At 41.3% G+C, this 13,693-nt stretch overlaps 1 protein-coding gene across 1 annotated transcript; it reads right to left on the reverse strand.

Moving 5' to 3' along the window:
* Window positions 1–10,072: 10,072 nt before the first annotated feature.
* On the reverse strand, window positions 10,073–11,468 carry LOC132259954 (uncharacterized). Its single transcript, XM_059757804.1, has 2 exons — window positions 11,175–11,468; window positions 10,073–11,049 (listed from the first exon to the last, which is right to left on the reverse strand). Exons 1-2 carry the CDS (start codon window positions 11,396–11,398, stop codon window positions 10,350–10,352), a joined length of 924 nt encoding a protein of 307 aa, XP_059613787.1. The 5' UTR covers window positions 11,399–11,468; the 3' UTR covers window positions 10,073–10,349.
* Between the last annotated feature and the right edge of the window lie 2,225 nt (window positions 11,469–13,693).

The following is a 13,693-nucleotide window of genomic DNA, read 5'->3' on the forward strand; positions in this document are numbered from 1 at the left end:
ATGCCTCTTGATAGTTTCGGCTTCCTTCTTTACCAAAATTTAACCTCTTTAGTTTCCCATAAATCTGAAAAAGTAGTTTTCAGTATCTCATGATTCCACACACAAATAATTTACGACCCATTTTCATACCCAATTCTCTATTCCACATATATTTTTATCTCTCCAACGCTTGTCTGTTAAGGTCAAGTGTATAGTTTCCCATTTGTTTTGTCTGTCTTCGACGCTTCTCTTTGCGCCCATCACAACTTCCCGGCACACAATTTCAAGTACCATCAGAGATTTCACAATGTCCAAAAATCAAGAAGCGCGGCAAAGGCCAGGAATTCTAAAGGATGACCATTCGAATAAATTTCACGCGATAACAGCTACAATAAAAATCAGTTTAATAACGCAAGAATATTAAATTGATATCGATTTAAAGTGTATCTCAAGCCGAAATGGCCAATAAAATGCATGAATTTTCTCGGCAGACGAGAAAAATATCCACCGAAAAATCAATCGATGGTCTTTTTATTAAGGCAAAGCTCTTAAAGACTTTTAGGGTATATCTTAACACGTTTATTTGTGATTCAGGTCGTAAAATGTAATCACAGTTGAGAATTCAAAAAATTGTTGTGGTAAAATTAAGGGTAATTTAAAAAAAATGTTTCAAAGGCCAGAAGGCTAAGATTTGCCAAATATTCAATGTTTTTTTCTAGAAAAATTATTCACACTAAACTTTGGTAATTCCATAATCGAAAGTGTGTTTGCTACTAAATTTTTGAAAGTAGAAAAAAGAACCGACTTATTCAGATTTTAAGTAATCCAAAATTCTAACAACTCTTAAACGCGTTTGTTTTGTATACGATCTTGGTTTACTACATGAGTAGCAACTGCCAAAATACAAGTCACAGTGCTAGTAAAAAAGGTTATTACATGACAAAATTCCCCAAAACTGTGCAAAAACGCGAAATTTATGCGATATATCGTGACTGTGGCCCAACAAAGCGGACACACGATATGGAATTAACCCAGACGAAGTGTGGGAAAAAGTGGATAGCAACGTGATCACCTGAAATGATCGTCGTCGTTAGAAAAAAATGCATGCTATTTGTCACCGCGGTTGGGAATTTTCTCTGTGTGTTTCGCTGCGTTGGCTGCTAAATAAGGCGGCAAAGTAGCAATTAATTCGCGTATATCGTGGAATTGCCGGAAAAGGCGGACACCCGTTCGGACGGACAGATTTTGGGTGATTTTCAATTTAAATTACACGCAATTAGCGCATTAAATTACGCTCAAGTTGATAATTTTATGCGTTTTATGTGCGGATTTTATGTGTGTGCCTCGTGTTGAGACACTCGACAATGGTCAATCTTCGTCGCTGCGACGTCTTGGCTTTCGCCCTGCAAATCAACCCATCGCCGTTGTGCGCCTCAATAAATCGAAAAGCAATTATTCCAAATTGAATAACCATCAATTACGAGTGCTCATGGGAGATGGTTGAGACTTGGAAAAGAGCACCGTCGCTCCTCGTGTGTCTGCAATTAAAGTTAAATGTATCTTTTTAGTGTACAATCATTAATTTATTTTACAGTGGGAACACACACTGCATCTCTGCCTCCAACACAAGTGCAACGCATCGCGGCCTTTTTTCTTGCACAGCCCAAAACAAATTTATTGGGCGAATGTATGTGATCGAGTGGGCAAAAAATCACCAGATACTTTATTCCTACTCCTCATCAGCTAATTGGTCAGAAAGATTTCAGCGATTTTTTCCACCCAACACACTCGATCAAGTGGAATTGGCCTGTCGGTTGGAATTCAATACTCTTTTCGAGTGGACTTTTATTGCCTCAGCATCTTTTACGTCCCATTTCACAGTCAAGTGCTTCTCCAGTCGAAAGTTCATCACCACGAGAGTGTAGGCTTTTAATTTTTCCGCCACATTTCCCAAAATTCTCGCTGGCCCACCCCTTGATCACGATTTCCCTCGCACGAAAATGACCCACATCGTTGCAGGGCAATTTAATTAAGCAAAGAGATTCCTCTCGACGAGATCATTTAAAGAAATCACCGTAAAAATTACACTCGCCATTTACCTTAATATAAAATTCCTAATTAATAACAATTCAGCAACTTGTTGGCCATTAAGAGATAAACGATCGCGTCTGCGAGCCTGCTTGAGGGGTTAATAAAGTAGCATGAAAAATTGGATGAAAATTTAATTTTGAGCGAATAATAAAAATGCACTGAGACGCACAAAGAATTTTTAACGATTTTCGCGGGATTATCTCTTCAGGGGGAAATCCAGAAGATCATCAAGAGATGATGGTTTCGACGATGTGGTGTACGTCAAATCGACACCAATTGTATATTCTGTAAATATTGCCTTTGTCCAGGAAAAGAGGTTATTGGGGTGAAAAAAAGACTATAAAAGCTTCATGAAAACAAAACATTTATTGAGGCATTTTTCATGCTGGTGAAATTTAGTGTGAAAATTGTATTTTTAACCAATAACGACACTTGCATTTTTGGACAGCACAACCACGCGCCGTTGAAGTGTTTGTACACAGCAATAAGGGAATGTGCGCACCTGAAAAAATTCCTCATATATCCTTAAATCTCCACCGTGTCGCGTCAGACAAAATGACTCTTAGTAAAGCGATGGCTATAATTGCAGGAGAGTTATTATTTCCAGCGTTCACCCTTTAGTATCGCCAAAGAGCCGTACGTTTTATGGTTTGTTTGAGTGAACTTCATGCGCGCGCCCAACATTGAATTTAAATTTTTTATTAGCTCCTCTGCATTTGCCGTGGAAATCATTCTGCGTGATGGGACGCTTCACCAGCATTTTCACGTAATTTTTCGTCATAGTGCCGTGAAGTGGAGTGAGAGGCTTATTGACGTCCAGAAAGCGTCTCAATTTACCGCGAGTGAAATCCATCGCGGCTGTATGCACATAACAAGCGATATCCATGCGTTTCGAACCACGAAAAATAATCCGCCTGGACATCCAAATGCTGAATTCATTGTCCGTGCGATTTAGCATTCCGTATGATATAATTTTTTATGCTCTGATATTACCCATCGCGGAGCGCGGTTGGATTTCAATTTTTATGCACCCGCACTCTTTTGAGACGAACGCACATGAAGATTTGTTTCACGGACCCATGGATTATACAAAGTTGTGCGCTTGGTCTCGGATTCGGATTCGGGATTCCAAACGTAGCGTAACCCATTCATTTGTTGTTGTGCTCCGGCTCTTTGCTGAATCGGAAGAGTGAGGGCCACTCGATGGGAACCTAATTTTGCTGTTCATAATCATATCTCCTCTCTAATTTGATTATTAGAGGATGACGTCCATGGATCTGGAGCCCCGCGCGCATCCTCGCCGCTCCGGCGATCAATTCGCCAGAATTGCCATTCAGCGCACAATCGCAGGAAAAGCCCATTTCCAGCTCAACGGCGTCACGGCAGGGGGCGCGAGTCAGTGAATTTGATCATTTTGGAGTTCTTGGCACGATTTTCAGGCACGACTTGCCACCTTTTTGCGCGTGCTGGCGACACGAGGAAAATCTCGTGGCGTAACATGACTCGTTCACTACACACTTCTGCCTCCTCACGCGGCCAATAACCTCCAAAAGTATCGGTTTGCGCTGCGATGCAGGGCGAAATGAAAAGGCATTGTGTCTGCTCGCCAGTCCATTCGCCATGAGACACAATTCAATGGACTGCAAAATCACTTTCCTCGATAACAAAGTGTGAGCAGTGGCGCAACAACAAGCGGCATAGGTGGAAATCATCCTTCCGCCACTGTAAGGCTGAAAAATCACAGCTAAAGTGGAAATATTGGGATTTTCGGTGCCAAATGTGCAAGAGAGTGATCCTAAAAGTAATTCGAATTAAAGGGTTAAAAGAGAAAATTGTGAGTGACTGTGTCATTGAAACATTTAGTGAAACTTTACATGAATTTCATGCAATTAATCAATCCACGTGTGTCTCCGAAATTCACAGAAGCCCCGCCCAGTCAAATGCCCCGCCCAGTTTGATCGGTATGTAGAGTAAGGTCTCCTAAATGAGAGCTCCAGTGATGCCAATCATCTGGAGCATCAAACTCAAGGCAAGGCTGAGTGCAAATAGGAGTGTTTTCCACGCTTTGAGGGAGTCGCGCGTTCAGAAATAGTCGCTCTGCGAGTTGATAAGGGCGCCCCATGTTTGGTGTGCCGCGTGCTAACGCAAGAGCCGGATCAATGATCGTCGGCCAGAGAGACTTGATAAGGCGGAATTCATTCATGTGTCAGCTGTGTTGTGAAATTGCTGGCAGAGTGCTGTAAAGTGGCACGAGCTCCAGCCTGATAACAGCTCGTTCCGCGCCATGGAACACCCGATAAGGGCACCTCAACGCTGACGCACACACCATTTCCACCCGCCTAATTCCACAATCTCCGAACCTTCACATGGGGTTTTCATGATAAATGACCTGCTTCCCTTCCGAGACAAATCTCGACTGTATTTCTCCATTGGATTCGTCTCGGTCGCAGGGAGAGAATTCCTAATGACACTCCCATAAAATGCTCTGGATCATCATATTTCATCTCTCGATAATCGTCTTTCTTCTCCATCGATCTTCAAAGTCCTGGGCCGGTGGGAATTTTCCAGTGGTCGGCAGACAATTAAGATATTTATTTAATTAAAATTATTTACGCAAATACGGGTGTGCTAATTGACCAAATGATCGTCAAAAGCTAAATAAGCGAAGAATCAGGTCTAGAGATAATTTCGGATAATTCACCTGTGATGATAGGGATGATGGGATCTTCAGCTGGTCTACATTTTATCTAATTTGCATACTCTACAAGTTATTCATTGCATAATAATGTTAATCATTGAATTTATTTATCATAGATTATGTTAGCACTGACAATGAAGTTTTGTTGAGACAACAAATCTCGGAGTTATTTGGAGACTTTTCTGGATCAAATGCGGAAATAATTGTGGATAGTGCGAAAATTATGGGTTCGCAAGTCCAAATGTCTGACTTTAGCCACAGCAATCAGCCTCACATTAAACCTTGGATGTTCCCTCGGCCCTTCTCAGTCGCCCGTGCCTCCGCCCCTGATCCAGAGTGCATTGGTGGTCGTTTCGGAAATTAACGATTTTGTAAGTGAAAAACAGGAGGTAAAAGAATCCCTCGAGTTAGGTGGTCTAAATAAATATGTCTTAATACGTGTTGCCGCGGAGGAATCGCAGGCGAATAGCAAAAAAAAGGGGCATTAAGAGTGTTGAGGCTCGAGTTCGTGAGGTGCCCTCAAGTGCAGGTGCGCCGTCTCTATTGAGAAATCAACCTGAAGCATTAGTCCTTGGTGATCTGCGATCATTAGTCTTCTTGTCGTGGAATTAAATTGCCATTTCACGCCGCAACTCTTCGCAGATTCCACGCTGTTTTGGGATGATTTTTCGCCGGGAAAAACAGCGCGGCTGACGTTGGGGTCACATAGCTGACCCAGCGAGGGTGATAAGAACCGGACCCGCTGTCTCTGGCGTAATCACGTCTCGTGGCCCGCGGCCAGGGCGATCCCGAGACGGCCAATTTGCCGGCCACCTGATAAACCCATGGAGCCGGGCAGCCCGGCAGGATTTCAATCTCAACGAATGACGCCACACAGATAGTCAGACGCGAGATTGCGAATTAAGTCGAGGGGTCAGCAGCACGTGCTGACTTTTGCACACTATATTGCATTATAAATTTATGCTAGACCACATTAATGAACAACGATGGATCGTCGTAGAGTGTCTTAAGACGTCGTAATGACAATCATGGGATATAGACAACTCGTCTTACGTATTAAATAGAGAATACGTTTAGAAAATTTTTCCACCCTGCTTTTTTCAATATAAATAAATCTGTGAATGCACATGACAATAGTCTTTATCTGTCTCCCAATCAGTCTCACGAGGGACCCCCATCTTCAATCACGACTCTGTACGCTCTGTGTATATATTTCTGAGGAATTGACCCCTCGGCGAACCCACACGCCCCGGCAGTTTACCAATTCATCCGATAAACTTCACAGATCAGAGTAATTATGCTAGACATTGTGAAGACAAAAAAGCAGAGACGGAGATGGTAAAAAACTGACCGTGTTTTCAGCGAAACGAAATAAATTACAGCTCCAGATTGAGACTTTGTAACTTGTGGGCAAAACAGCAGCCACAAAATACGGAGGAAGTCTTCCAACTTGTGTGGCCCACACATTTCTCCTCTCACTCTTTGAGCCAGACCCCCAAAAAGAAGTGATTTCAGTCTCTCGGAATCGATTTTGGACTCCTCCGTGGGAGAAGATCACGAAATGCAGGGACTGGAGATTAAGGCTTCACCCCTTCGTGAATCGCCGGCAGGGCTGAGCAATTTGGGGGTCTTATCGCGATCCACACGAAAAGATTAATGACTCGAATGGCACTCGAGAGCGATATTCTGCCAAGACCATCAGGGGACAATTGGAATCAAGAACGCAGATAAGGCATCATGAGATGTTTTGTGAAATTCCCATGAGTCCCAGCCATTCATCTTTAATGGCGGTAATGGGAATTTTTAAGAGCTTTTTTATGGTCATATTGACATGCTATTGAACTGCTTAAACTAGATTAGATTCACAAGAGAGTGAGTATCAAAGTGAGAGTCTAATTATAGCTTAACTTCGGAAGAGATCATATGGAAAGTTACTCCTACGAGACAGCTCAAGATCACTTGCATTATCTCTGGGAGAATCATTCAATTTCTGTCCTCCTTGAGAGTGACACGAAAAGCCTCTGGAGTGATTGGCTTCCTTATCACCACACCTCAAGATAGGGGAAATCCTTGGGGTTGCTGAAGGATGCCATGTGAAGGATCTGCGATCGTGTGACTAAGCCGACGAATTGGCACAAATTCAATATCGACGCTTATCACGGGTTGTTTGTGCGGAATAAAAAAGTAAAAAAAAAATGTTGCCAGAGACACGTTCACGTATAGTGATTTTTATGGTTGTTTGGATACACAGTGAGCTAAGCAGCGCCCTGATAAGGCACTCCGCGACTGCTGATAACGCATTCTTTTATTGGGTCAGATTTTATGGCTTTCGTGGGTGCGTCGAACGGAGGGAAAGCGTGTGCCACCTGTTGTAAGTGATATATGACCCAATTGAGGCTCTCCACCATCCCGAGAGGCATCACTTGACCCATCGATCATGGCTCTTCACGATCGCGATCAATTATTAATTAGTTAATTAAAAATACTTGATGTCACGCAATAGGTAAGGCAGACAACTCGATCTTACCTTTGCCATCGCCTAACCATCAATTTACTGCTTACAAACCTGCCAAACGGTCCTGGATTATCGGCAGAGATTGTCTTCAGTCGATAGCAAAGTCCAGTGAGTTGTGTATTCGGTGAACCCCCCACGAGGCTATCCATTGCCTTCGGGAGTGATTCAGCAACACGGCGATCACCTAATTGATGCCTGAAGGAACATCACAGACCTCGCGCGCGCGCGTCGATTGATCGTCAATTTGGCCAGAGTTTGTCTTGCAGACATTCCATCGCTATCGCTCGAATATGATCGCGCTGATCGTGCAAAAGTGCCAAAGTTTGCAAAACAACCTCTTGTCCCCTCCTCCTGCGTAATTTGTTGCAAATTTCCGGTGATTTCATTCGGGCAAAATACTGACGAAGCATGTGACTCGCGTCATTTTGTCACGTTTCCCTTCCTGATCCCCGCGCTTTTTTTCACTGTCAATCTCTGTGGAAATATCTGGTTTCTCTGGGTGCCCGTGTGTTTTTTCTGCGCCTTTCATTCATCTTCTGGGGCGTCTTGAGAGACATTTATACCCGATAATTATAAAATTGATATCAATTTCGAACCCATTGGGCTGACTGCAATCAAACTCCGGGCCGCGATATTAATCTTGGCGCGAGGTGCGACACAACACGGCGTGGAACGTGCGATCGCCATCGCACGTCTATGTCATTTTGAGACCAAGAACACACGTTGATTGCTGATGGATTTCGCCGTGTTATTGCGCGCAGCAACAAGGGAATATTGTCAAAAGTGGGGTCAAGGCATCATTCATGAGCCATAAAAGAATTGATCTTATACAGGTGAATTTTCGAAAATTAGCTTATTGGAAAGAGCACAAGAAAATAAAAGTTTAAACGGAACTTTTCAGCAGTTTTAGGGCTGTTTTGGATTAAACAGGGCTGAAGATTGACTTGGGCATTGTTTTTATGACGAATTAGTCTGTATTTTCACTCTCAAAATGAGAAATTCTCGAAGGAACTTGAATTTTTTAGTTTCTGTAGACCATAAGTTCCCCGTCTAGTTTGCTTGAGAACTAGTTTTCCATTAGTTTGTATAATAAAAATGAAAAACTCATGTTCAAATAAATGCTTTATTGATCTGTTTTACAAATCTGTTTGTCAAAATGTAAATAAAATGAGTATAAACTCCACTGTCGCCATGACTAATAGTTTTTCCTATACAAAAGTAATATAATACAAGCCACGCGCGATTCTTTTGCGATCTTGAACTTGTTGTTCTATATATTGTCCTCTGCACGTGCGTCCTCGAGACGCGCATATGGCGAATTTCTCGCAAATTTGTTAACCCCTTCGCACTCGCCTCGGTCGTGAAGTGCGTGAGTGCGGAAATGGTAAATCTTGACAACGATGACTTCGCGCGAGCATGTTTGCCATTGTGCCACCGGCCGTAATTTTTCCAGATCTGCCGAGATACACTGCGAGTGTTGCATGATAAGTCCATTTGCGCAGCACGTGATCCCCTCTCCCATTTTTCTGTTCACTGTTTACCTTTTATCTGGTGGAACATAGGCAAAATTATAGCGCTTGTTTAATGAAAAAGCCGATAAAGCGAGCTTTTTACCCCTTTTGGTATGGTGTCTTCGCCACTCACTGGAAATTTACTCATGTCCCCAAAATAGTCTCTCTAAATCTCTTGCGCATTCACGCGGTAATCGTTCTTCCTCAAGTGGACACCCTCCTGCTTCCCCCATCGCGTTGTCGGCCTTAGAGATTATCTGGGTGTCGCCGTGGAATCTAACAATTCATGCCTGGCCACAAATCAATTTCCCTCTTTTTGGCATGAGCCGCGAGATCATGAGTCGACACTCACATGCAAATGCCTCTTAAAATTAAGAGATAAGCCACTGACTCGCGAAATGGCACTCATCACGCTCTCTGCTGCCTGTATTTGCTCCTCAAAAAAGCAATTACATCCTTCCAATGCGACATGGGTAAATATTTGGTGTGACAGAGAGTCTCTCAACGCCTCGTTGGCGGCTATAAAAATAAAATTAAAGCCGCCACACCACCATTAATGCGATAAAAAGTTCGATAATAAAATAGTAAAACATCGCGCATTGTCGCGCTGTGGGGAAAATGTCCCAATCACGATTATCTTCAGTTGAATTAGAATATCATTTTTAATGCAAACTTCTGTCCAGTGGCCAAGTGTTGAATGGGAGAATTGATGTCTTGCGCCTGAGTGTGATGGGTTAATTAGCACGCTGAAGTGTGACGCAGTGGATTCATCATAATTTTATGGCCTTCCCGCATGCAAAAGGAGTCACACAATCATCTCTCTTCAAATGCCCACTTAGCACCACGGCGGCCACGAACTGGACGACAGAGATTCGACGATAATTAGACGGGCGAGGCGATAATAAAAGTGATGTGCCAAATGAATAATTTGGTGAAAATTGTCTATTGACCGTCCAAGGAAATTTTCCACAGCAAAACCACAAGAACCGTTTGCCATCAGACACACCCAGGAATTTCGCCTTCGAATTACAAGAATTTACCACAATATTTGCGTAATTATGTCATAAAATAGATACATTCATTTAAGATACAGGAAAGCTCTACAATGCTGAAAGAAAGGAATTGGTAGACACAGACAACGATATCGATCGATTTATAAATATTGACATATGGCTGTGAAGAATGTCTTCACTCAAGTGCGAGCAGAAGAAAGGGGACAGAAGCGGACTCTCCTTTGTACCCATTGACAACACATCTTGATTTGTGCTAAGTTTTGCTGTATTTATTGCCTAGGACAGCTAAACGATTTCGTCAGTGCAAATTACATTTTCAGAAAATTCATGAGAGAAATGCGCGAAGATCTCAAGCAAGTTTCAATTAAGAACAAAGCAACGTCAAACTGATTTATCAAATAATTAGAATATGTGTTGTTAGTCTGTCGTACATATATATTATGTGTTAATCAAAAATATGAGAGTTTCAGGCATTATTCTTTCGTGTTGCTCAGTGTAGTACCTAAATTGATAAATATTGTACCAAAAGTTCTTTTTAGTTCCTAATTGATGACTGTATATATGAAAGCCACAAAAGACATTGAGGTCTTCGTGACTTGAACAAGAGTGTTTGCAGATATGACTGTCACTCCTCCCGCGTCGATTCCTTTAGGCCTCTGCGCCATTTGTAGGATGAGGAGAAAAGTCTTCTGTTCCTGCAGACTCAATTCATCCCATGGGGTCTGCAAGAGCGCATCTGCCACTTCTTCAGTACTGCTCAGCAGCACTTGGCCAATGAAGCAGACAATGATCAATTGAAAGGTGATGGCAAGCATTCCGACGACCGTGGCTATGGAAATGGATAAGTATCTCATCATGTAGAAATATGAGCAAAGCATCATAAAATTTGAGCAGATCATTTGGAGACTGAGTTGACAGAAAACTTTCCTGAAGACGTCTAAAATCTCATGAATTCTTATGTGCATCTTATAAATATCCTTCAAAATCATCTCTTCTTCTGTTATTTTGGACGCCAAATCGCTGATGGTCTTCAATTCACCCACAAGAAAGCCCACTATGATGATCAGGACGCAATCTGAGGCCACAACCACAATGTTCAACGAGGTCAACGTTATAAATTGAATGGAAATGTCCAGCCAATGATTTAGAAAGGGTGTAGAATACATAAGAATAGTTTTGGTTATGTAGTAGTTCGTGAAGCATGTAAAGATTGAACCAAGCACAGGCGTTGTCACGTGGATCCTGAAAGCCAAAGAATGGAGTTTATTATCCGCTCTACTTTCTAACTAGTAAGTGTGAAATTTAGAGATCTGGGACAGTTTTAAAGGATTCGATTGAAGACAGACGAAATGTGGTTTAATAATTACCTGACAAACTTCATAGTGGTTTTTAATGTTTTCGGCAAATGTCGCTTCCTGATGTTGGATATCATATCGTTCTCTTTCATTGAGGTCTGCATCTCTCTCATGAACTGTTTGATTTTATTCAGTTCATCATTACTCGACAGAATTGTAGAATACTTCCAGAAACTCTGATAAACTGCCCCCAAAAACATCACTAAGTAAGTCATCTCCACTTGTTTTGCAGCCATTTCCGCTTTCAGTAACTCCTGAATTAACCACCAGCCACAGTTGCCCAGAAGCAGTGGATGAACGCACAGTCTGATCAGATTTGCATATCTCCACAAGTATTTCTTATTGATTCTGGGCAGAAACTCACAGAACAAGCATGAGAAAGCGAAATGAAAGTACTGAAAACTTTTCGTCAGGGTTTCCTTGTGTGCTTCCATCCTGACCAAGTGTTGATCTTAAACTGCTTCTCAATTGTCCACAAACCCTTCTAAGTAAGTGAACTATTAATATTTTAATAGGGACAGCGACGAACAATGCTATAGCTTATGGGAGCAAAGATTTTCGTCCTACTTTATACGTGACAGACTCGATTTGCAGTTAAATTCAAATTATAAAGGAAACTGATTGTTGATATCTCTTATTGTTTCCTTCCTTGTATATTGATTAATGGTAAATGTCACGACACAAAAATCTCTTCACATTTTTGTATTGCCCTTTTCACGTTTTAAACTTCCCTTTGCATATTGAATGTTCCGACATTCATTTTCTTGCGCAACCACAAATAGAGCTGTGCATTCTGCCAGCCCTAAACCAAGGTTTCAGTCAATTTACATATAAATATATAATGTAATATTGGTGTAGATTGCATGTGTCACACTTATTTCGCGACGCTTCTTCTGGTATTGAAACTTCTTGGAAATAGTTCAATAAAGCTATTATCCAATCAAAGAAATCAATATTTTATGGGATCATTTATAGGATAATAAGATTTAACTATGGATATTACTCAATTATGTCAATGTCCAAACCAATATAAAGTCAACAAGACACGAAATTGTACCACAGTGTAGTTAAGACATCATGGAGGACTATATTGAGTGCTATTCAGAATATTTGAGCTTTGAAGCTACAATTAGACGAGGTCTTAAAATCATGACAGGATCTGTATTTAAAAGAGAGTCACTGAATGGCTCGGGAAAAGTTCTTCTGCCAATTATTGGCATCTTTACTGTAATTTGCACTTTCAATGGTGTTCTAAATCCTAATGCAACTCTTATGCAAATGGTCATGAGCATGATGCTCGGTACAGGAATTTCCCACATACTGACAAAAACTGTGTGTACACTTTTCGCTGGTGAGGAACTGAATGAGCTTCTACTTTGGATTGGACAACTTCATCGTGTTCAAGACATTGATATCGTCGCAAAAGCAGTGAAAAAACACCTCAAGACAGGCTTCTTCATCACAAAAATCCTGAAAAGGTCACTTTTCCAAGTCTGACAATCTATTTGAGAATTGAATGCTGTCCTAAATTGCAGATTCCTTTTGCCGATGTACTTTGGAGCTGAAGCTTTCTGCTTGACACATTTTATGCTTTCTGATCAACCACTTCTCGTTATTCCTGGTTTGGTGGCAACTGCTAAAGAATTTCTCCTCATATTCAACATTAACCAACTTATTCTAACCACAATACCTGTCCTCGAAGTCAGTCTCACGGACTACATTGTAATCTCTATTGGATTCTACTTCGTCGAGGCCATGAACATCCTGAGAGACATGATAAAATGTCTCGACGACTCTCAATTTCTTGAGAGACACCCTCACTTTATAAGATCAATTTACAAATTTCACTGCGAAATCACGCAAAAATTCGGCATATTCACGCGAGCTTACTATTATGGTCTCACAGCACAATTTGCATGTGATGTTTGGCTTGTTATGCTTATCTTTTTCATCATTGGAGCGACTCATCAGATTTTCTTTTACTACATCGCTGGTGTCATCTTCTTTCAATTGGCCACCCTTTGCATTTTCGGCGAGTTTATTTTCGCGAAAACCGAAAAGTTTGCAATTGATTTGTATTTAACAAAGTGGTATGAATTGGAGGCCGGCGATCAGAAGCTTCTCCTTCTTATGATGTATGCGACTAATAAGCCTTTTGGATTGAGAGCAGCTGATATGTACGATGTGAACTTACTTATGCTATTTCAGGTGATCAAAATGTCCATTTCGTACTGCGCAATTCTCTACACGTTCACTTGAGAATAAAAATCAAACTTACACATGAAAATTTGTTAAAATCATACTCAAAGAAATAGTCTTGATTGCACTGATTCTCACTCTTTATGTCTAAATATATTTGTCACTTTGGCAACGGAACACTTTTAATAAAAAGAAATTGTCATATTTAGCGTTGCTTTCTTGTTATCCTTTTGGTGTAAATACGCCACATATATTTCAGGAATTTTGTTGATTATATAGTAAAAAAAATATTATTAAATACAATTGAGACACTTTGTACAAAAGGAAGGGAA

Source organism: Phlebotomus argentipes, unplaced genomic scaffold (genome assembly GCF_947086385.1).
Source record: "Phlebotomus argentipes unplaced genomic scaffold, Phlebotomus argentipes genome assembly scaffold_18, whole genome shotgun sequence".
In the NCBI taxonomy this organism is placed as follows: domain Eukaryota; kingdom Metazoa; phylum Arthropoda; class Insecta; order Diptera; family Psychodidae; genus Phlebotomus; species Phlebotomus argentipes.

Coding starts and splice junctions, on each gene's coding strand:
- LOC132259954 (XM_059757804.1), bottom strand. CDS start 11,398: ATGGCTGCAAAACAAGTGGAGATGACTTACTTAGTGATGTTTTTGGGG. Junction 11,050..11,174: donor ACCACTATGAAGTTTGTCAG/GTAATTATTAAA, acceptor TTTGGCTTTCAG/GATCCACGTGACAACGCCTG.